Source organism: Syngnathus typhle, linkage group LG19, assembly GCF_033458585.1.
Source record: "Syngnathus typhle isolate RoL2023-S1 ecotype Sweden linkage group LG19, RoL_Styp_1.0, whole genome shotgun sequence".
NCBI lineage: Eukaryota > Metazoa > Chordata > Actinopteri > Syngnathiformes > Syngnathidae > Syngnathus > Syngnathus typhle.
Window position 1 is genome coordinate 6,740,131 of NC_083756.1, and position 21,116 is coordinate 6,761,246.

Genomic DNA, 21,116 nt, shown 5'->3' on the forward strand with positions numbered 1-21,116 from the left:
CTAAAAACAAAAAAAAAAACTGTGAATGCGGGATGAAAAAAATCGAATGCAAAATAGTTTCATGATAAAGTTTATAAATTCAGTCAAGTATTGATGATTTTTAAAATAGTGGGAGGTTTAAACATGACTTGAGCGGACCCAACTTTGCATTGTGTCAACTGATAAAAACTCCTAATAAAGGTCATTTTCAGCACGTTTAGCTGCGTTAAAAAAGCCCCGCTTTCTTTTTCAGCTCCTTCTGCCGCCACTCCGCCAGGCGCTGGAATTCTAAGCGGCCCACGCCGAGCAGTTGCTCAAAATCGGCGTCAGACAGGAAGTTCTGAGATCGAGAACATTAAATTAGAGACCACTTGCGCTGCCATCTAGTGTGCAACCAATAATTGACCTCTGACCTCTTTGTAGCAGGGGTCCACGCCCGGCGGGAGCTCCGAGGCCGACTTGTTGATGAGGAGCTCGGGGGCCACTTGCATCCCGGGGGCTGTAGGGAATGGCCGGGATGAAGTCGGGCTAGTGATTACGGGGGACGAATCCCCAAAATGGCTTTTGTAGATTGGAGGACTCATGGGGCCTCCGGGTGCCCGGTAATTGCCTCCGCCTGAATTTAAAGTGGTGTTGTTTAGATCCTGCGGGGTATGAGAAAGCAAAGAGAATTAATGGAGCACTTAATTTTTAATTTAAAGCTCACGTGACTCACTTCTGCCACTTACATAATTGAGCTCTAACAGCGATGCGTTGCTATTCAGCTCTTTCTTTATCTCCTCATAGGACTTCCTCACCTGTTGACAAAGGTGAAGAAAGAGAAAACAGGTAGATCATCTTTTTTTTTTTTTTTTAGATGATTGACTCCATGATGTTCTTGACTCACGCTCCACTTATGGGGGTCCCACGCATTAAACCAGCCGGTGAATGTGGGGGGCTCAAAGCCCTGTTTGACACAGACCACAGGCGTGTCCTTGTCACGGCCCGCCGGGTGGGTGCGTAAGTACTCGTGGGCAGAGTTCCATGTCTCCTTGGTCTCGTACTCATTAGCAGAGTTCCCCACCCACAAGAAAATCTGAGCAGATTTATATTTTTTAAACAATGCATAAAAGCCAAAGAAAAAGCAAGTCTGAAGAGCTACACTGCTAGAAGGGACGTTTTGACACAGAAAATAAAAATGGCCAGTTACCTCTTCCCAGGTGTCCAGCAGCATGACATCCTCCTCGTCCAGGTCGCTTTGTGCAAAGTCATCCACCTCGGTCATCCGAAACTGACCCGTCTGATTTGAGCACTCAAACAGACGAGGGCTGTGAAGAGGCTCCTCCCTCTGGAGACTGGAAAAAAAAAAAACATATATATGACTGAAAAAATGAAATGCAAAACGTGCATTTACCTCTTGTCACTGGCGTAGGGGGCCTTCCCTCCAAGGGCTACCCAGAATTCAGCAGGCTCCTGACCCTCCATCACCACCTGTTTGTCCTGTTTGGAGACCACGTCAGAAATGGCTCTGGCCATCACCCTCTCATCCCCGCTGCAACCCTGGACACAGAAAGAGCCAAGTATACATTCAAATCCTTTCCTGTGAATGAGAATAACCAAATGGCCGTCACGCTAACTGACCTTTCCGTACCACAAGTAGCACGAGTGGTCACTCTTGAGCAGGAAAACGTCATTGGTGTTGAGGGATGACGCCCTGGCAAGAACTTCAGTAGCCTTGGTGTTCAGCTCGTTAGTCCCCCGAACCTGGAAGAGCCTGGCTCCGCTCACAGGGTTGACCACGCCGGGTCGACCGGTACCACCCTACATAACAGCGTTTATTTATTTCCACCACACAACAGCATTTATTTACTCAACTGCAGATGGATAGTGAGGCCTCTATTTATATGCATTTTTGGAATAATAATAATACATTGACAATTTAGAATCTTTAGTAAACCTATTTTTAATTTTGTTTTAGTTTTTTATTCATTGAAAATAATTAAGCGGTCTGGAAGATGAACGGCAAAAAAACATATCTGTATGTAAAATAATTTATAGATATTTGAGAAAAAAAATAACACTAGTTCCATAGCAATAAGGCCCACCTCAAAGATGATAAGTCTGCCTTTGAAAATGGCCAGGAAATGGCGGGGTTCCTTCCCCATGACCACCCGAACCTGCACGGGGGCTCCGTTGTACTTCTGATCCACCAGCACTGCCTGATAGGCACAAGCCGTCACCTCGTCTTTGGTGGCCGACCGCCCCTGGCGGGTCAGAAAGAACTTCATTAAAACCAACAAAAGCAAGAATGTGTTTAAAAAAACAAAAAACAAACCTGCCACATGTAGAGAATGTGCTGCTCCCGGTTTGATACGCGATACGTGTATAGCACCAGGTAGCAGTCCCCGCCGTAAAACTGTCCATATGTCCTCGGATTGACTTCGGCCAGTTCCAAATCTTCAATGCGCCACACCTGACAAACAAATGAACTATTATCAATTGATTTAAAAAATAACTTGATGTTACTTCATTAGTTATGGTCACAACACTGCATTCAATTCAATTTCGAATTCCACCTTGACATCTCCAGAGCCGTCGTCCACCATGCGCTGCTTTGCCGCCACCTCGGGACGTGCGTGGAGCTCCATCACGTCAAACTTCACCTGGTCAACCTTTGCTGGGGTAGACATAACCCAAAAAACATACTTGGCTTACTATATTATGACCAACACTGGAATACAGTAGTGTAATAGGCATAAGTGTTCATCGAAATCAAGAGGATTCTTTTTTTACTTTTAATTCTTCTCTTTTAGAAATTTACCTATCTTGCCCACATTGTGCGTGGTGCCCAAGCCTTGAGTTTGATTCTTGTCCCTCCACTCCTTGAAGAGGTGCTTGAACATGGCCGACTCGCCGCCCTCGCACATGACCTCCACACTGGTGCTTGCTGGGTAGTTCTTGGCCTTGATATAACCCTGATATATCCAGAATGGAATAGATGATTTATGATTTTTTTTGGATTGATTAACATTCGGATGGACATTTGACTCACCACTGCCCGGTTCAGCGCACCACGCTTCTCCTCTTTAGAGGCGTCTTTCCCTTTCCACACCATCACGCTGGAGCCAGCATTGTCTAATATGTAGCAGTCCTGACAGAGAGATAGAAGCAAATAAAAATATCAGCAATCAGACTTGGAGATTCATCGATGCTGCACGAGGAGTGTTTACAGAAGACTTCAGGAGGTTTTGGGTGAGAGGCTGCGTGGCCACTTCTTGAACCACCAGATTCCCGCTGACGTCGTAAACACTGAGGAGACGCACACAAATTGATTCACAATTACAATTTGCGAATACTTTTACCACCTCTGATTAATAGTTTGTACGAGCAGCATGTTCTTACTGGTAGAGCCTGACGTTGGCGTTGACTGGCCGGCGTGAGTCGTCGTCAGGGATGGCAGCCTTGAGTGCACCGGTCCTTGGACCCAATGCAGCCGTCATGTTTTTCATCAGCTCGGGCTCATCGCGCTCATCGCCGCCCTCCACCACGCCGATCGCAGCCCGGCCGCCTCGTTCCCGGTCCCGGATATCCTGAGCCAGCAAGGTGGCCTGGGAGGCAAAAATAAAACCATGTTAGTCTAAAATGGACAAAGCAAAATATTCTGGATAATTAATTGCAAAAAATATTCAATTACAGCCTATAAAAAAAAAAAAATATTTTTTTTTTAATCCATATTAAATTAATTGTTTTTAAATAATATCTTCTTCACTAGAATTAGTTTACCTTGAGCTTCTCCCCTCTGTTGCTCTTTTCTCCATTCCACTGCACTATGAGATTGCCCATGTCCAGAAGGAAGATATCCCCTGTATTAAAGCTGCTCCACGCCACATCCACCTGCACCCATGCACACACTCACACTATACATTTCTATAAAACACTAATATTGAAATTATAATGCACTTTGCTTTTAGTATAAAACTAAACTTGATACTGATATTGAACTTTGATAACCTCGGTGGCTGTGATGTGCTTCCGCCCTTTGACGTGCAGCAAACGCAGGACATTGTAGGCGTTGGTATCCACGTGGTCAAAACCGGAGGCCACGCCCCCTTTTTTGTATCTGCCAGGGAAGAGAGATCATCAAGCAAAGTTCAAGTGCCATAAAACTAAACACACGTGAGGCACTGTGCAGCATTGTGCCGCTTACGCTTTGGTCACGAATATATTTCAAATACTCAAATGCTAGTATAACCTTGTCGCTTACATTGCAGTACTCACATAATGCCGTTTTTGAAGTAGCCCCTGAAACGTGGCGACTCGTGGCCCTGCACCTCCCTGTGCTGCACCGGCGCACCCCCCAAGTGCTCATCCAGTTGGGTGACGAAGACAGCCGCCGCTCCCTGCTCATCCTGCGACGAGGTGTTCCCGATCCAATAGTGAATGTCGGCCGAGCCCAAGTTCCGACTCATCTGTGGGACCAAACACGATTCATAAATTGTGAGCTTTGGTGTGCTGAGATTCAAATGTCACCAAGATGTATTGACGTTTTCTCCTGCTGTGGGATTTATTAGAGATTTTGTTTGTTTATGAGGGAGATGTACAGAACTAAGGTGTGGCAATTCAAGAGTACTCACGTTCAAAACAATGTAACAATCGCCCTCGAAAAAGTTGCCGAAGCTTTGGGCCGACAGCGGCACCATCTGCAGCTTCTGTTGGACATTGATAAAGAAGAATCAAGTGGAATGTTGAACCATTGTAGAGTCCACAAAAAAAAACAAAGAAGGCTGATGTTTGCTTTATTGGATGACTCACGTTAATGGTCCATATCTGCAGGCCTGCTTTTCTGTGGACACTCCTAAACGCATCTTTATTGGCATCATTCATCATAACGTCTCCTGTGGACTAAAGCACACGCACAGGAACGACTATTTCACATCTTTTAGTATACAATAGGCTGGATTGATGCAAGATCCCAAATGTTCCCACGTGAGCAAAACAGAAGAGTTTAAATATGGTGTACAAATTGGTCATATTGACTTTGCTTGAAACATCAACATTGTCATTATGACCTAGGGTGGACAGATGGCGGCGATGAAAACTAGCGATAGCATCCTGGCAGACATGCCCTCGTGATTCTCACCGATGACCGCTCGCTCGTGATGCGAACGTCGATAAGCAAACGAATGCAAAGTCGGAATGCAAATACGGCAACAAGAAAACAGCCAGCGCCTTAATGCATCATGAAAGTAGGGGTGAGATGAGGTGGTGTCAAACATGGATTCATTAGGGTCATAGTGTACCATTGTCTTATCTTATCATAAAGACAAAAAAATATATATAGTAATGGCGTCGAGTAAAATTAAATGATAAGAAGTGACAGTATTATTGCATTATGCAGTATGTGCTTTTCCATTTTTTCCCCAGTATTAAAATGAACATATAACTTGAAACTAAAAATAAACTGAGATGTCATTGCAAAAGTGCACACACCCCCTTAAAGGTTACAGCTCACATTAATGGCAGAAGTTTTGAAAAGATATCGCTTGGTGTCAAATCTGGCATGTTAAAGGGTGTGTAGACTTTTTATAGTCCTCATATCTATAATATGCTTCACACACATACACTTTGAACTTGATAAGTAGCAGACACGCCCTTCCTAGGATACGCTTGTTTGATATGAACGATTGATTATAGTACTTCATTTCAACGTACACTAATGATATACATGTATTTTATTATTTCCTACGATACAAAGAAGTAATGTATGTATATAGTATATCTACAAATGTATTTAAATGGTAACTAAATTAGGCCTAATATTTAATTAGGAATATAAAAATAGTAATCATGCATTTACAATATTAATATATCCATATTTTCCAATGTATTTGCTTCACTTCCTGTTCAAAGTATAAAGTACACACTGCACGTTCTGTATACAGCTCTCCACTTGACGTTCCCTGCGGAATATAATAAGTCCATAATAGTAATGTAAACAACGTAGCACAGCCGTTCATTAAGTCCTGTTTACCTTGACTGTTAGTGGATACAAAAGAAGAGCAGCTGGGAGCATAAAGTGATCTCATCTCAAAAACACATGGACAAAAAAAAAAAAAGAAATCCATAATCGTGCAACAAGAAGGACTGGTTTCGTTTCAATTAACCCACACAAACCTGTCCATCTTTGCAGATAGAATCATAAATCAACAGAAATGTAATCACAATATAAATTAAATAATGTGACTTTAAAAAAAAACAAAAAAAAAAACATACTGTATATTGTTTGCATAACATACCTTGTCTTGGGAGCAGTGCAGGTTGGAAAAAACAATCAGTGGGTGAACCTCCGGTGCTGTGTGTGAGCCAATAAGTGTGTATGTGTGTGTGACTGTGCGTGCGTGCGTAGGTTGGGTGTATTTACTTCCACGCCCACTCTCTGAACACACCTGCAATTTCCTGTGCTGTCATTCTTGCACGGTAAGGTGCTGCAAATGCGAGCTTTACAAAAAGAAAATACTGTCTAAAAATAATAAATAAGTCAACATTTGCATGAGAGACTATAAAGGGGAGACATTTAGTAAAAGTAAGTACATTTGGGGTGTCACTATTGAATATTTTTAGAATCAATTATTCAAATATTGTATTTTGTATGAAATTATATTAAAAAAACGTTTCTGTTTTTAAGCTCTAATATTTTTGCTAAACACTTTTATCATTGAATTTTGAGTGATCAGTAAAGTGACAGCAACAAATTCAAGACACCAGTTCACTTTTCAAATGAGACTTTTCAACTCTACCAAGTCACATGACATCAACGGCTATTTGTTTTGTGCGTGACTCAAAGTTTTTAACAACGAATCCAAAAAAGTCTGACATACCTTTCGTAGTTGGTTTGTCCTTGCTGGATTCCGTCCTCGTCATCATAGTCACAACCACTTCATGTCTGAGGCACAAAAGAAAAGCCTGTACAAAAATACTTGCAGACTCACAAAAAAAACAATCGGCTCACCAGAGCCAAAGCTAAAAGTTCACCTTGGATATCACATGAGGAGCTTAAGCTCCTTTGAGTTGCACATTAACATCCCTATTTATTCAGCCAACCTGCAGCTCATTCAACGACGGTCGGCGTCTTCAATGTGACATCACCTGAAACAAACTTGTTTGGATTCCTCAAATTCCTACATTGTGGTGTTCAAGATCTGAGTTTGTTTTTCTAGCTGCAAATTACCAGCCGGCTAATGGGGTACAAAATATTGCTGTAATAAAGTCACCATTATGTAAAATCTATACTGTAAATTTGGCAGAAATCAAATTGTAATATGAATAAAATTATATGAGTGAAGTGGCATGATTAGTTTTCAAAAGTCTCCTGCAGCAACACACGAGGACACAAAGTGAGCGTGTGCAAATTTGCAGCTTTAATCATGTTGTACAGTACCATTTCCATTTTTCCCCCCTATTATATTAATACGCACCGATTCCTTTGCTGAATCCCCCGACAAATAGAACTTCACATCATCTAGGCTAATTAATATATTTTTCTCAACACTGAATCAGTGTTCATCATCTGCGAGGAACAGAGTGACTCAAAAGAGTAACGCGTCATTAATTTAATCCAACAAAATCACATTTTCTTGTTAAATAGTGTGGCAATAATTCAGATTAACGCTTAGCTGTTTTTTTTTTTTTGGGGGGGAGCGGGACTGGGAGAGGGGTTATTGGAGTAACAAAGTGCACCCCCTACCCAACATGAGGAAACCAGCACAGTAATGAAGGCACTTTATTCTGAAAGAGAAAACAAAGTAACATCTTGCAGGAGAGAAAAAAACAAAGTCACCCACTCTGGAACGAAACCGTTTTTTTTTTTTTTTTCTGGTAACTAAAATATGACTTTGATAGAAAAAGTACTTGTTTTAAGTATGTCTTCTTCTTATAAACATGGATTATGTACATCAAGTCTCTTGAGGGGGTTTGGGTGGGGAGCACCCTGCTACCTCTCCCTCAGGCTCTGTAAGAGGCTGTAAACGTCGTCCTCCTTGCTGAGGCCTTCGAAGATGGGCAGCAGCTCCAAGAGTTCCCTGTCGGCCATGTCATCGAACCACGACTGCACCGGCACCTGAGGGACCCCCCGAAAAAAATAACGACCCTGAAGTTAGTTGGCTGAGACAAATCTTGATGCACATCAACTGTTGTTACTCACGGCGTTCTCAGGGTGGAAGATGTAGGAGGCAGGCGAGTTGTCGACAATGATGACCTTGCCGAGCTCTCGGCCCAGCCGGCTGAGGTCTTTGACGTAGTTTCCTCTGTGGAACACACAGGATTCCCTGAAGAGACGAGCGCGGAACACTCCCCAGCGGTCTAGGAGGTCTGCCACGGGGTCCGCGTACTGGAAAGCGTGACATGGCACCAGACGACATTATGGGCCATTTTCAAGCAATTAGTCACAATAGGAAATAATCACACCCGCTTACTGTTGGGATTTCAAACTGGACTGACTGTTGTATACATTGGTCCACTAGATGGCGAAATTTCCCCTCATTCAAATCATGCAGCATTATTTTACATCTTACTAATATTGAATAAATAGCATGTATAGAAAAATAAATCTCAGCATTGACTCCATCTCAGGGAATGGAATTTTATATATAATTGTATATAATATACATTTTATAAATATGAAAATAACATGTTTTATAGCCGCTTTTATGCTCTTTAGTGAGGCTATTTCAAGGACTTGTTGTATTGACCTTAGCTAAACTGGCGGTGAAAAGGACACATTCAAACAGCTCCCCCATCCTTTGCAGGAACTCGTCCACGTGAGGCCTTTTCAGCACATACACCTGGAACGCAATATTAGTTTACACCAGAAATGAGAAAATTGACAGCTTTCATAATATTCCATATCTCCGCTGCCCTGGTCCTCCGCAGGTGTCCGGGGAATAGCCGCTGCTCCCGAGTGCAAGTAATCAAGAAGAGGCCGAGTTTGACGCAAAAAGCCTATCCTGGATTACTTGAACCAGGTCGCAGCTACATGTCAATGGCTGCTCCATCACAATTGCTCATGACAAGAAAAATAAGTAAATATATAAATAAGAATAATAAATAAATACATACATACATAATGCTACAAATAGTATAACATTATGTAAAATATAAATTGAATACAAAAATAAGTACCAAATAAGTTCAAATATAAAAAGGAATTACTAACAAAACATCATACAATTTTAAATAAAGTACTACAATTATAATAAATTGGAAATAATTAGGTGAATGCCCACAAATACAGAAAATGTATGATTCTTTAAAAGTAAGTATAGCATTTTGAATATATGACTCTGCTGTCTTTTCTCCATATGTGGACTTCTACCTTGTGTATTGATGCAAAAAAAAAAAAAAAGTTTGCCCAAACTGGTATTCGTGATGCATGTGAGTGCATACCTGATGAACAGTTCCATCAATCTCCACCGGAACGATGAAGTCTGCATTGCTAATAGGCTGCGAGGCAAACACAAGAAGACGCAGTGTTATCCAATCAATCACATAATGAGTGTCGGGGGCACACAGAGGTGAAAAACACCAGAGAGACTCTGCTGCAGAAGTGGAGGAGACGCAGCGCGGGAACGTAGGTAGAAGATAAAAAGAAGGGGAAGAAAATTGTCAAAGCTAAAAATGAACTGTAACAACAAACAAATAAATAACGATTCATATAAATAATAATGGCAAAAATAAAAAAAACGACAAAATCAACGACGCAATAAATAAAAATAAGTCCAAATAATTAATTAAAATCTAATCTTTTTTCAAAACTACTCAAATGATTGGCAAGCATTTACATAAATGTATATAACTGCCATCATAATTTATTCCTAATCTAATTGATATCATCACTCACATTAAATTTGAAGCACATCCAGTGTTGTACGCAGCTGCATTCTTAATACATAACACCAAGTACTATATAACTCTCTATATGCGTTATGTAACGTGTCTATTTCTGTCCGCCGTTCCACACACGTGGCTTTTGTCCAGCATTCTAATTTGCATGCCGTCAAATGGCTCCAACCTACGAACCTTCCCGACGACGAGACGTCGATCTACAGAAAGCTTCACTTTGATTTATAACATCGCCTGAAAGCATTTCCTGTTGATTTATGAAGCGCAGCCACGGTTGTGTAAACAAGAAGCTGCAACGTGAATCACTTGTTTGGTTTCGTTTTGTTTGGATGATTTTTGACCTATCCGTAGAGCAAAACAGCCTGCTGGACGTTCCCATGTGTGTTTGCGTGTGACCTCGTGCCGCTCGCATGTGACTCTGAGTAATGGGTGGACTCGATGCACTGTGTGGACATATTTCTTTGTCGTCCGCCATTGAGACGCTGCGCAGCGGAGCATACGCATCAAATTATAAAAACAAGTCTCATATATTTGCCCTTTGCAACAACAATTATTCAAAAAAAACATTGAAAAAGGGATCAATTAAAAATAGTTCGACGGCACCGTCCGTACCTTGAAGGAGCTGTGAACGAGCGTCTCGTCCAGGTCGATCACCACGCAGTTCCTGCCATAGTCTGCTATACTGACCTCGGGCAAGAGGAACTTGGCTGGAGGCTGCCGAGGCAACACACACACACAATGAAATGATGCTGACACGCCGACGAAAATTTGATCAATGATTAATAAATCAAATTATTCCAAGTTAAAAGACGTACTACACAGTCAAAAACAGTCGGATTCGTGCCGAGGTCATTTTTCTGCTACTAAATGGGATCAGCGTTTCATGTTGGATGTTAGTGGTGAGAAGAGACTATTTTTCTTTTCAAATTAAGAACAAATTAATTGAAACATGGATCAACTCTAGTGACATCATGTTTTCCGACCAAATATTGTATGAATGCCGTATATTTATCGAATATCCAAAGATATATACTCGAGCATTTTACAGAATCAAACCACTAGATAGCTTCTCGTGCTTGTTGTGATTCTACTTTACAGTGTCTACTTCAAGTGACCTCATATTGACTCTTTGACTGTGATGCCTTCGGGGACCGTGCGGGAAAGAAGAAGGGGGGGAAAAAAAAAAAAGGAGGAGCACTCGGGTTTGTTGCCAAAAAGGTCGCAGACTGACAGACAAGCGTGAAGCGACAGATGGTACAGCCACAGGGGGCACGCGTGCACACGCCAGCGCATGCACATTTTGCAATTCATGAATCTCTGATGTGTTTGTTTTTTTTTCTGAGAGAATCACTTGCAGTTTCACAATGACATTGTATTCCATGTGTTAAATGCAGGTCGAAAACAACTCGAAAGCTTCATTATCAAATTCCACGGGTCTTTTTAATGCAACGTGGTGGCAATTGATTGTACTGTAATAGATAGATGATTTCATTTAATCAAGTGTTCAAATAAAGATCCATTTGTTGTTGCAACGCAAAACCAGACAGGAGTTGGGCTCAAGAGAAAATCAATATATATTACCATATAAAAACTATAATTAGAGCGTCTATGAAGGCCAAATCGTCGTGTTGAACAGTGGATTAGTCCGTTTGAAAATTGTCTGTTGTTGATCTTTTATTATTGCAAGCTGCTCCTACCCACTGCTGTAAAATTGGAATTTCCCTATTGCGAGATGAATAAGGGCCTCATTCTATTCTATTATTTCCTCATACCACGCCTATCTATAAAGTTTAATGGCAACTAATCAAAGAATAGATGGGTGTGAACATGCAGCTTGAAGCAAGATGGGATAGCACAACAATAATAATAATGATAAAATAAAATAAAATAAAATAATAGGATAGTACATACACTGGGGATGTGGTCAGCCTGCACCTGGTCACACTGGAGGAAGTAAACACAGGGAAGGAGAGGAGAGTAGTGAGCAAAGAAAACAAAACGCTGCAAGAACATCAATATTGTAATCAACAAATGCACAGAAAGGGAGAGAGAGAGAGAGAGCGGGGTGCTTGTCAATAAAAAAGAGCCAGAGTTCCTGCAAATGACAACTAAAGCTGGACTGGACTCCGACAAACATGCGGGAGGGGCACAAACTCCACTTTTTGCACAGCAAGGTTGGAGGCCCGCGCATTCCTCGCCTGAACGCGAGACATGTTTCGTGTAAACACGAGGAGGGATGGCCGGGTTATTTTTCATTGCGTTTGCAGCTTTTTAGGGGGCTTTTTGCACTTTCCCCAACTGCCTGAAAATTCACACATCCACGCTACACTGGACAAAATGTGAGTCAAGGAGGGGGTTGAGCAAGGAGGGCCCAATCTGTTACAAATCAAAAAAAAAAAAAAAGAAATTGTGGAACAATCAAAGTCAAATCTAGTCGCTTGAGTGAAGTGGGGGAAAAAAATCAAGTACTCTGTATTGGACAGCGCCGAACGCTACATGGCCAGTGAGCGAGCTTGTTCCTGCTCGCCGAGGATAGTAAACAACTTCTGGGTTCAGCGAGTTTGAAGCAGCTGGAAACATTTGCGGCGGCAAGACTTGAAAAAGAAAAAAAAAACATCAACAAGCCCCTGGCAACAGTAAGCGTAGAGCATGTAGAGAGACAAATGGTTCTCACCTTGGGAGGAGCGCCGTTCTCCTCGGGAGGCGGCGGCAGGGCATGAGTCTTGTTGTTGACGGCCGGCGGTTCCACCTGGTAGTCATTGTAGTTGCGAAAGCAGCAGAAGAAGGGGCTGAAAATGCTCCGACTGCGGTGTTTCTTGAGGCTGCTGTTGGACTGGGACACTGGAAGAGTAATAGGGGTGGGGGTGATAGAGGTGAGGCGTGAAAAAGAACATCCATCCATTGAATGGAAATGCCACATGGGAACGAGAGCTGGGATCAAGACTAGGCAAATGGGACGCAAAAAAAAAAAAGTCAATCTTCAGACTTGAACCCTATCGAGCACCTCACTTGACGTTGTTCCTTGAAGATTCACATTAGTTCCACGGCAAAAACAATGCCAAATGATGGTGGCAAAGGACTACTTTTGTCTGACTGAAGCTCCTCAACTTACTTTGACAAATTCCACCAAGAAGCCACACGATGGAATCAAGCTTCCTCGTGATTTACATGCTCATCAAACCATGTGACACAAGCGGTCCAGCCATGCATGCTCAAGCCGCCTTCAGATTGACGCCTCAACCATCCCCGGCTCACTCTGACTACATCCGACAGGACGTGGGCAGTCCGTTGTCTTTGTTCTCGGCATCTTTGAAGTCTACTGCTCAATTCGGATCCTTCCCACGAAGCGACTAAATATAGAGCGGGCCACGTTATCGGAATCACCGAAGCATAAAATTAACATAACAAACCATGTTAATCACAGTGTCAGTCAAGATTTTAAAGTATTGCTGTCTAAAAATCTTTTTTATACTATAGGTGTGCTAAATATTATTGGGCACTTCTGTGTTTTTGTTTAAAAAGAAAACCACTATCCAATCCAAAACATATCAACTAAGATTGCGCTGTGATTGGCTACTTTCCAGGGGTGTAGTTTTGCACGCCAAGACATTTGAATTCAGCTTCCCCCTCAGATGGCCTCAAGTTATTCTTCCATCTACATTTTTGCAACTTGTATATTTCCCGCCAGGAAAAGTTGGTGAGCGAGGGTTCCAAGAAAGGGCTCTCATCATTTAAACATGCCTTCCTTTCTTCCTTTGCACACAAACAACATAACTGAGCATCATCCGTAAAGAGCACACCAAAACATTCCGACAAAAACATTATCTGCATAAATATCAATTTCTCATTGGAACAGGTGCACAATAGAGTGAAGACACTTGATCCAACACATACTCCTTTCAAGCGCGCTGTTACCTAATGTCGACGACAGTGGGGGGAAGCTCAACAGCGGCCAATGGCAGCCCCCGGGCTGGGCGCCACGTGATCGGAGTAAACCTCCGACAAGACCGGAAAAAAAAGCAAAAAAAAAAAAGCAGGAAATTCTTAGCATTCCTGACAAGAAGAGATAATCACCCCTGTGACCCAAAGACTGGAATGACGCCAGGCTTCCGAGAGGGAGAGGAGAATATGATCCAGGGTTATGTCTGGCTCAGACGGCCTTGTTTACAGTCGCTTTAAAAAGCACAAGACGTGACTTGTTTATGTTTGGAACAGTAAATCCAGTTAATTATAGAGTAGATCGAATTTTACGTCTATTTCTCTGTCATGTGTATTGCGAACAACAATATAACAATATATTTTCTTTCTTTATATATTTTGCCCTACAATCTTCAGTTATTCCCCCAAATGATCAAAATAATTTTTCCGCTTGCCACTCGTGGTTGAGCAGTCATGCAGGTAAAGAGGTCAGTTGCGTGGCCGTAATAGTGAGAGCGGTCACTTTAATAATTCAAATGGAAAAACAGGGTCGCTTTGAAATGGCACGGCTGCGTGCGTGGTATACTTATCAAACACCAAAATAAAATACAAGCGGAGCCGGCGGGATTCCAATGCTATATTTGCTGCAGTCGGTATATATGCCACATGGCCTCGGGCAGTATTTCAGAGATAATCATTTTAATCCTGTAGTTTAGATTTTCAGACCTGGACATACACCAGTGTGGGGAATCCCTGATTTTTCTCATATATTTAATTTTATATTCAGACATTGATATCTTTTCTGCGCCTATTTTTTTTTTTTTTTTTTTTTTTTTAAGGAAGCGGGAAATCGATGGGGTTTTCTACTAATGTTTCCTAATCGGTATAAAGACACTAATGTGTGGGGTGATGAAATTTGTCACGATTAAAGTCACCAAAAAAACGATTATAAGCACAGCGAACTGCTTTGACGCCGTTAAAATGCAGTCACAAACAACATAGTTAAAACACATAAAACAATGAAGTCGTAAAATGAGACAGAAAAAAAAAGTCTCTGGCACTGTGTGAAGTGATTCATTCTTTGAATGGATCTCCTACTAAAATCTTGAACTCATCCGCACACAAGCTGAGTTGTAACACCCGAGCTCCCACCGATGCTAATTGCATAACCAGATTGGCTTCATGCGCAGTATTTACACCGAAGAGCATCTGTGCATCCTCACAATATGCAAACACACACACACACCTGGGTGAAGTGAAGTGATGTCAGATGAGCTGAGGATGCAGTTCAAGCAGTGCATGAAGTAGCAGAGCTAGAAGTACTTGAATCTCAAATCATTCTTTCCCATTGATAAAAACGGAAATGCAATTAATCTGTTCCATCCTTCCAAAACAACAACAAACATTTCTAATGAATTTTAACACACTATAATATAGACAACACAATAGAATGCAATGAATTTGAGTTTTTGCCACACTTTTTGCTCCAATCTACTGGGCATTGTGGTACTCCTTCGGTTGTGTGCACATTAGAGAGCCATATTGGAAGATGTATGATATATTTATGTGTGTTTTCTGTTGCAGGTTTGCGACGGCAGGGGAAGGGGGCTGACAGCTGCAAGTGGGTTTGTGTGTGTGTGTGTGGTGGTGGTAGTGGGGGGATTAAAACACTGAGCGCTCAGCGAAGAAATAATGAGCGCAATGAGACTGTGCCGCTACAGTTACGCAACCAGACTGTGAAGTTCCTCCCCACCCACGGAGCTGACATCCACTTCGGTGTTTTCCTAACCGATGGCAAGATGGATGGCTGTGCGATGTGTGAGGTTAAATTATTTTTACACAACCTAGAACCGATTCATTATTTATGCATCATTATTATTTCATTATAGTCTTATGTTTTGTGTGCAGCATTGTGTTACATCTTCAAATGAAAGGTGAGACTATCCTGCAGTACCATCTCTTCAAAAATGCGAGAGGGATATTTTGAAATGGGTTGTTTCGCAACATCAAACTTACCCATCTGACACACTCCAAAGAGCAAATACATAAAAAGAGATCAAGGAAAGCACCTTGGATCCCCCCGCCTCCCTCCTTCTGCACAACTTCCAGGAAAACACATACTTCTCTTCATTCAGGCAGAGTCTCCTTTGAAGCAAAATCCCATTAATAATTAAAATACAAAGAAGACTGTTCTTATTGAGAAAAAAAAGTGTTAACATCAGAACAACGATTGAAAGGGGCGTAAAATGGTTTCAAAGACTGAAAGAGAACATTTTATAGCTTGGATAAAAACAGTTGGATCTCTGTCCATCATTTGTGAAATCAAACAAGGAAATCTTTTGTTCTCTTATTTGTCAATATGTCTGAGTGAGCCGCTCGGAACTTTAACCCCATCGTTATATAAGAGTAGGGCTGAACAAATAATCAAATCATTATGTGAGCCTGCAATATCGAGAATAATAATAAAAAAAAAAAACACCAACTCTGCTTTATTTAGTGTGCTCAGAATAAACCAATCACAATCAAGTTAAGTTTAAAGTGCATCTGGTCAGGATGGACTAATTTCAGCGAGACAAAAAATATGGTATGTTAAGTATAACATCGTCAAAGAAACTGCAACTGAAAAACATTGCATTGTGGAACTCCATTTCATGTAAAAAGACATAAATAGAAACAATCCCCAGCGGCGGAGAGCGATCCCGCACATTCGCTTAACAAGCTCATCAGTCACGGAGCTTACAAGACCCACACGATTGGCTTCTTCACAATCAGTTGGTACGATACTGGGAAAAAATGTTTGTTTGGTTGTTGTTGTTTTTTTAAACACGCTTCCCGCTGAGATCATCTTCTTCTCTGGAATAGACTCATAAATCTGGACTAAGGGGCGCCGCTATTCCGCTCGCTGTCATGGAGAGCGCTCCATCGGGATATTGACGTTAGCGGGGGCGGTTTCGGATTGACACGCAGCCGCCTTCCATACTAAATACTAACCTCGCAAACGTTCTCTTTTTTTTTTTTTTAGCCTTCAGTGGGGCCTAGAAGAAATTCCGTGACACCTCATTATTTACACCTGGCATTTTTAGGGGTAACCTCCACATAAAAAAAACATGTCAAGAGAATTTCATGAATAACAGCTTGCTTCCCATCAGACCACACCACTTAAAGGCTGAAGTTTCATTTGTAGCCTTGAGATGCCCTCAGAGATGCATCTAGTGGAGGGGGGAAAGCTCCACTGCTGGGTGGAAAGCACACATGATGAAAAACTATTTGGATCTCCAAGCCATAAAAAGGCACCCAAACAACAACAATTATCCAATTTCAGGTTGCTAAGTGAAATTGAGAATTAATAAAATTGAAAACTATTTATTTTCCCCTTAGTTGTGTGTGCCAAATTCCTTAAAATGAAGACTTATGCTCTTCCTGACCTGATTATGATGGTATGTCATCGACATGTCCGCCGACAGGTTTGAGAAGCTAAAATGATAATCAGATTGGAGTAATTGGCTCATCCACTCAGAACTATCTGCGTGTGGGGATATCACAGCAAAAGCTTCTCCACGAAGCCTTTTGAAGCGAGGGTCCGCCCGCTTATTACAGGCCGTTGCATCATTCCGAGCAAGACGCCAAAGAAAAAGTTGGGAAGAGATTTAAACATCTGCTCGGGGTCTGAGATATAGTGGTTATAAAAACTCTACTCAATGCTTTTGAAATGCTTGCGATTAAAAATGATGAACAGAACATTAGCGCCAAAACCTCAAGGCTTCTGCTAGAAAGTAGAAAAATGTCAAGAAAAGCTATTCTAATCAATTGAGTCGATAGACTAGAAAAGGTTCTGAAAGGATTATATTAGACTCATTAAAATAACAAACAGCTGTCAATCAAACAGGAGTGTGTCGACTTTTAATATCCACCACATCTCATTCTGTGCTTGTGTCTATCACCAAACGTAACCTCGGCTTGACTTTGGGATGTTATATTCTATAGAGGGTAACCAAGCACATTATCATTCCCAGGCTGGCTTCAATTCACGCCATCCATAATGCATGAAGATACAATCTCCACCTGACCAAAGGTCTAATAAAATTCGCCTCTAATGACTTACTACAACGTTTCGAGTCAGAATGAAACTGTGTGATTCAAATCGTGTGTATGTCATCTTAGATTGTTATCTTAGTTTGAGAACGGGACGCTGATAATATGCTGTTTCTACAATGGGATTTTGCATTACAATCTATACATAAATCACTATATTATTATAAATACGTTTTGAATCAATTAGAATTTTATTTTTTTTCAAATCACCAAATGACGACATTTCTAAGTGATACCCAGATGTATACTTTTTTTTTTTTGTATATACAGGATGTAAAAAAACCTTCATCCAAACATTTATCTTGGACCACAAACCAGTACTAAAATTCAATGGGTTCTTCCTCTACCCCTTAAATAAATATTTCTTGCACACATACTAATGGGTGGGGGTAAAGGTCATGTTGATGCAGATGGTGAAATTCTGTATTAAGTTTATTTAATGATGCCAAGTGAGAATCCGCTGTGTCATGAGAATGATTCACGTGGAGCTCAGTGGAGGGTGACTGCTGTACGATGACCTTTTCTCCCGCACAGGATGGGGTACGACATGTGGCCTGGATCCAGAAGACCCCCATTGGAAGCTGATCAGGACAAAAGAACTCACCATACGATCTCCTTGCGATAATTGGTTAGCAATAACCATAATACTTGGTGGTGCGATTACTTGATAAAACACAATCGCTCTGAGAAAAAAAAGTCAATTGCAGAACTCACTATGACATCATTTTGACACTGCAATAAAGAAAATACACGATAAACCAATCAGATCTAATGTAACTAGAGAGGGAAACAAAAAAAGTGTTAAAATCGCACAAGCCGAGATATCCACCCTGGCTTTGCACTTACGCCAAAACAAAACGCATCAGCCGTGAAACGTCTGGTTTAGCGCTCATTCAGACTGATCTGCGCAGATTAGCGACAAAGTAAATGAAAACTGAAAATCTCCCGAAAAAAAGCCTCACTGGAGGATTTGCCACTGACACATGGTGAACTCCAGTGCAAAAATCTTTCCCTTCGATGATCTGCTGCGCCGAAATTCGCCAAACTGCAGGTTGGGCCTCAAAATGGGTCCATTAAGTTTGTTATTCAGTCATGCTTCATTTAATAGCGGGGACATGATGTATTTTGTACAGAATGTTTTTGCATTGAGCTGTACCGGATCATTGTTGTTGGTCTTGTAGTCATAAATTGTTCTCAAATTCCAGATCCAAAGTTGGCTGCAAGCTTCTTGTGTGAAATTTGCCTACCCTCTAAATGTTTATGGATAGTGTACCTTCTGCCTACATTCTAAAAACATGACATCTCATCAAGACTCTAAATTGCACATAAGTGTGAATACACAGTAAGTGTGAATGGGCTGTTGGGTCCAAAGTCAGCTCGGACAAAGCTTCAGATCAACCTCTTTCAGAAAAACACAAGCACTGGAGAATTGGTTGGAAACATACATACATACATACATATATATGTATATATATATATATATATATATATACATACATATATATACACATATATATATATATATATATATATATATATATATATACACACATACACATATATATATATATATATATATATATATATATACACATATATATATACACATATATATATACACACATTTATATATATATATTATGAGTTAAAAAACAATCATTAACTAAACATTGTTTTTCCACTGCTGTACTATAAACAGCGCAAATGAAAGCTACTAATAATTTTGCATGCTGCACACAATAATAGAAATAATACAATAAAAACTAGAATAAGCACAAAGGAAGAACAATTTCGGTTTCTAAGCAACATTTGCATATCTATTTGTTTTACTCGAGGTAAACCCAGCAATTGTCAGTAAGCGACATAAACAACGACTGAAAGGACCCGCCCCCTGTTGCAAAGGAAGCAGCTATGTGCAATCACACGCGAAAACATGTCAAAATCGTTTAAATCAAGTATATTTGGATGAAGTGGTACATATAACAAGACGTTTAATGTCAACAACGGAGGTGAAGCAACCGAGCATTTGTTATTGCAGTATTCGGTGTCCTCTGCACCCTGCAATATTTTTTTACACACGGTGAACGGAGAGAAAAAAAAAACATGGAAGCGTGCCTTAATAAAGCAAAGAATGCACGTCTCTTACCTTTGTCTTGACTCGTGCAAATGCTTTCCTCCTCTTTGGGATTTGCAACCTGTGTTATAATGGACGTGTGGTCCATGGAAAAAGCGAGATGTGGTGTGCCTTCGTGGGGCTGCACCGTGTTATTCCTCGGCGAACATGACTGTCAAAGCCAGTCGACTACAAATCCCAGGAGACTTTGCAAACCGGCCGCTGCATCATGACCCGTTCATGCGTGTGGGGGACACCGCAACATTTAAGCAAGATGAGGGGGGGCTATATTTGAAGAAAAATAACTCCGTCCCTGTGCGCTTCCCCCGTGCACACTTTATTTCTGTTACCGCATCCACAGCTAAGTGGCGCTATACGTGCTCCTGACACTGTAAAGCCACGCCTCCCAGGACCCCCCCCCCCCCCTCCCCATACTATGACAGGGGTGGGCAACCTGCGGCTCGTGGTATACCCACGCATAATTTCAGTATACATCTTTATGTAAAAACCTCAGAGGAATCGGTAGAAAAATAATAATTAAAAGAATAAATTAACTCATAGTTGCTGTCATAAAAACAAAAATGTCCATATTACCAATATATCACTGCACATGTGGCATTGAATGCATCTTAAAGTGTCCATCCTCCTATACAGATGAACAAACATTATTCATGCAGGTTCATTTGTGGAGGAGAATAAGTCCAAAGTGCTTCCCTGGTTCTTTGCCAGCAGGGACAACGTCCAAGTTCACCTTCCCTGTCTGTCACTTTAATGCCGCACAGGCCCACCCAGCCCTGACTGACCTCACCTGAACTTTTAATGGAGGACGCTGGTGCAGCTTTTCACCGGTCATGTGTAACATGGTGCAACTTTTAAACATGACAGGGCAATTGACTCCAGGACAATGGAGGTTCCATCTATCCATCATGTTTAAAGTAAAGGAAGTACTTGTCTGCTAGCCTAATAACATTCTAACACACATAAGGCACTCAGTGACTTCTTTCACTTTTGTTAGATGAATTTATTTCCTGATGTCTTCTACTTTTATAAGATAAGATTGAATGTTTCACTTCTGAGTCATTCCTTGAACAGCCAGTTGGACTCTACTCTTTCTGAGTTAAATGAGTGGCCCTGCCTG

At 41.3% G+C, this 21,116-nt stretch overlaps 2 protein-coding genes across 7 annotated transcripts; both read right to left on the bottom strand.

Moving 5' to 3' along the window:
* Positions 1-54: 54 nt before the first annotated feature.
* Positions 55-7,205, bottom strand: vill (villin-like). Of its 5 annotated transcripts, none has more exons than XM_061265230.1 (21): positions 6,991-7,205; positions 6,837-6,901; positions 4,771-4,860; positions 4,593-4,667; positions 4,237-4,427; positions 3,970-4,078; positions 3,742-3,852; positions 3,361-3,566; positions 3,189-3,267; positions 3,011-3,109; positions 2,780-2,933; positions 2,535-2,635; positions 2,294-2,431; positions 2,064-2,222; positions 1,600-1,779; positions 1,373-1,518; positions 1,169-1,313; positions 866-1,054; positions 708-776; positions 393-623; positions 55-319 (listed from the first exon to the last, which is right to left on the bottom strand). In XM_061265230.1, the coding sequence occupies exons 3-21, from the start codon at positions 4,843-4,845 to the stop codon at positions 206-208; spliced, it is 2,571 nt and encodes an 856-aa protein (XP_061121214.1). In that variant the 5' UTR covers positions 4,846-4,860; positions 6,837-6,901; positions 6,991-7,205; the 3' UTR covers positions 55-205. The 5 variants fall into 5 exon arrangements, with proteins under 5 accessions (XP_061121214.1, XP_061121215.1, XP_061121213.1 ...); XM_061265231.1 differs by having other exon boundaries at positions 6,837-6,921; XM_061265229.1 differs by having other exon boundaries at positions 6,837-7,205.
* Positions 7,206-7,353: 148 nt separating this feature from the next.
* Positions 7,354-20,340, bottom strand: ctdspla (CTD (carboxy-terminal domain, RNA polymerase II, polypeptide A) small phosphatase-like a). Of its 2 annotated transcripts, XM_061265236.1 has the most exons (8): positions 20,012-20,339; positions 12,530-12,696; positions 11,767-11,799; positions 10,468-10,569; positions 9,400-9,456; positions 8,706-8,798; positions 8,159-8,344; positions 7,354-8,074 (listed from the first exon to the last, which is right to left on the bottom strand). In XM_061265236.1, the coding sequence occupies exons 1-8, from the start codon at positions 20,085-20,087 to the stop codon at positions 7,949-7,951; spliced, it is 840 nt and encodes a 279-aa protein (XP_061121220.1). In that variant the 5' UTR covers positions 20,088-20,339; the 3' UTR covers positions 7,354-7,948. The 2 variants fall into 2 exon arrangements, with proteins under 2 accessions (XP_061121220.1, XP_061121221.1); XM_061265237.1 differs by lacking the exon at positions 11,767-11,799 and having other exon boundaries at positions 20,012-20,340.
* Between the last annotated feature and the right edge of the window lie 776 nt (positions 20,341-21,116).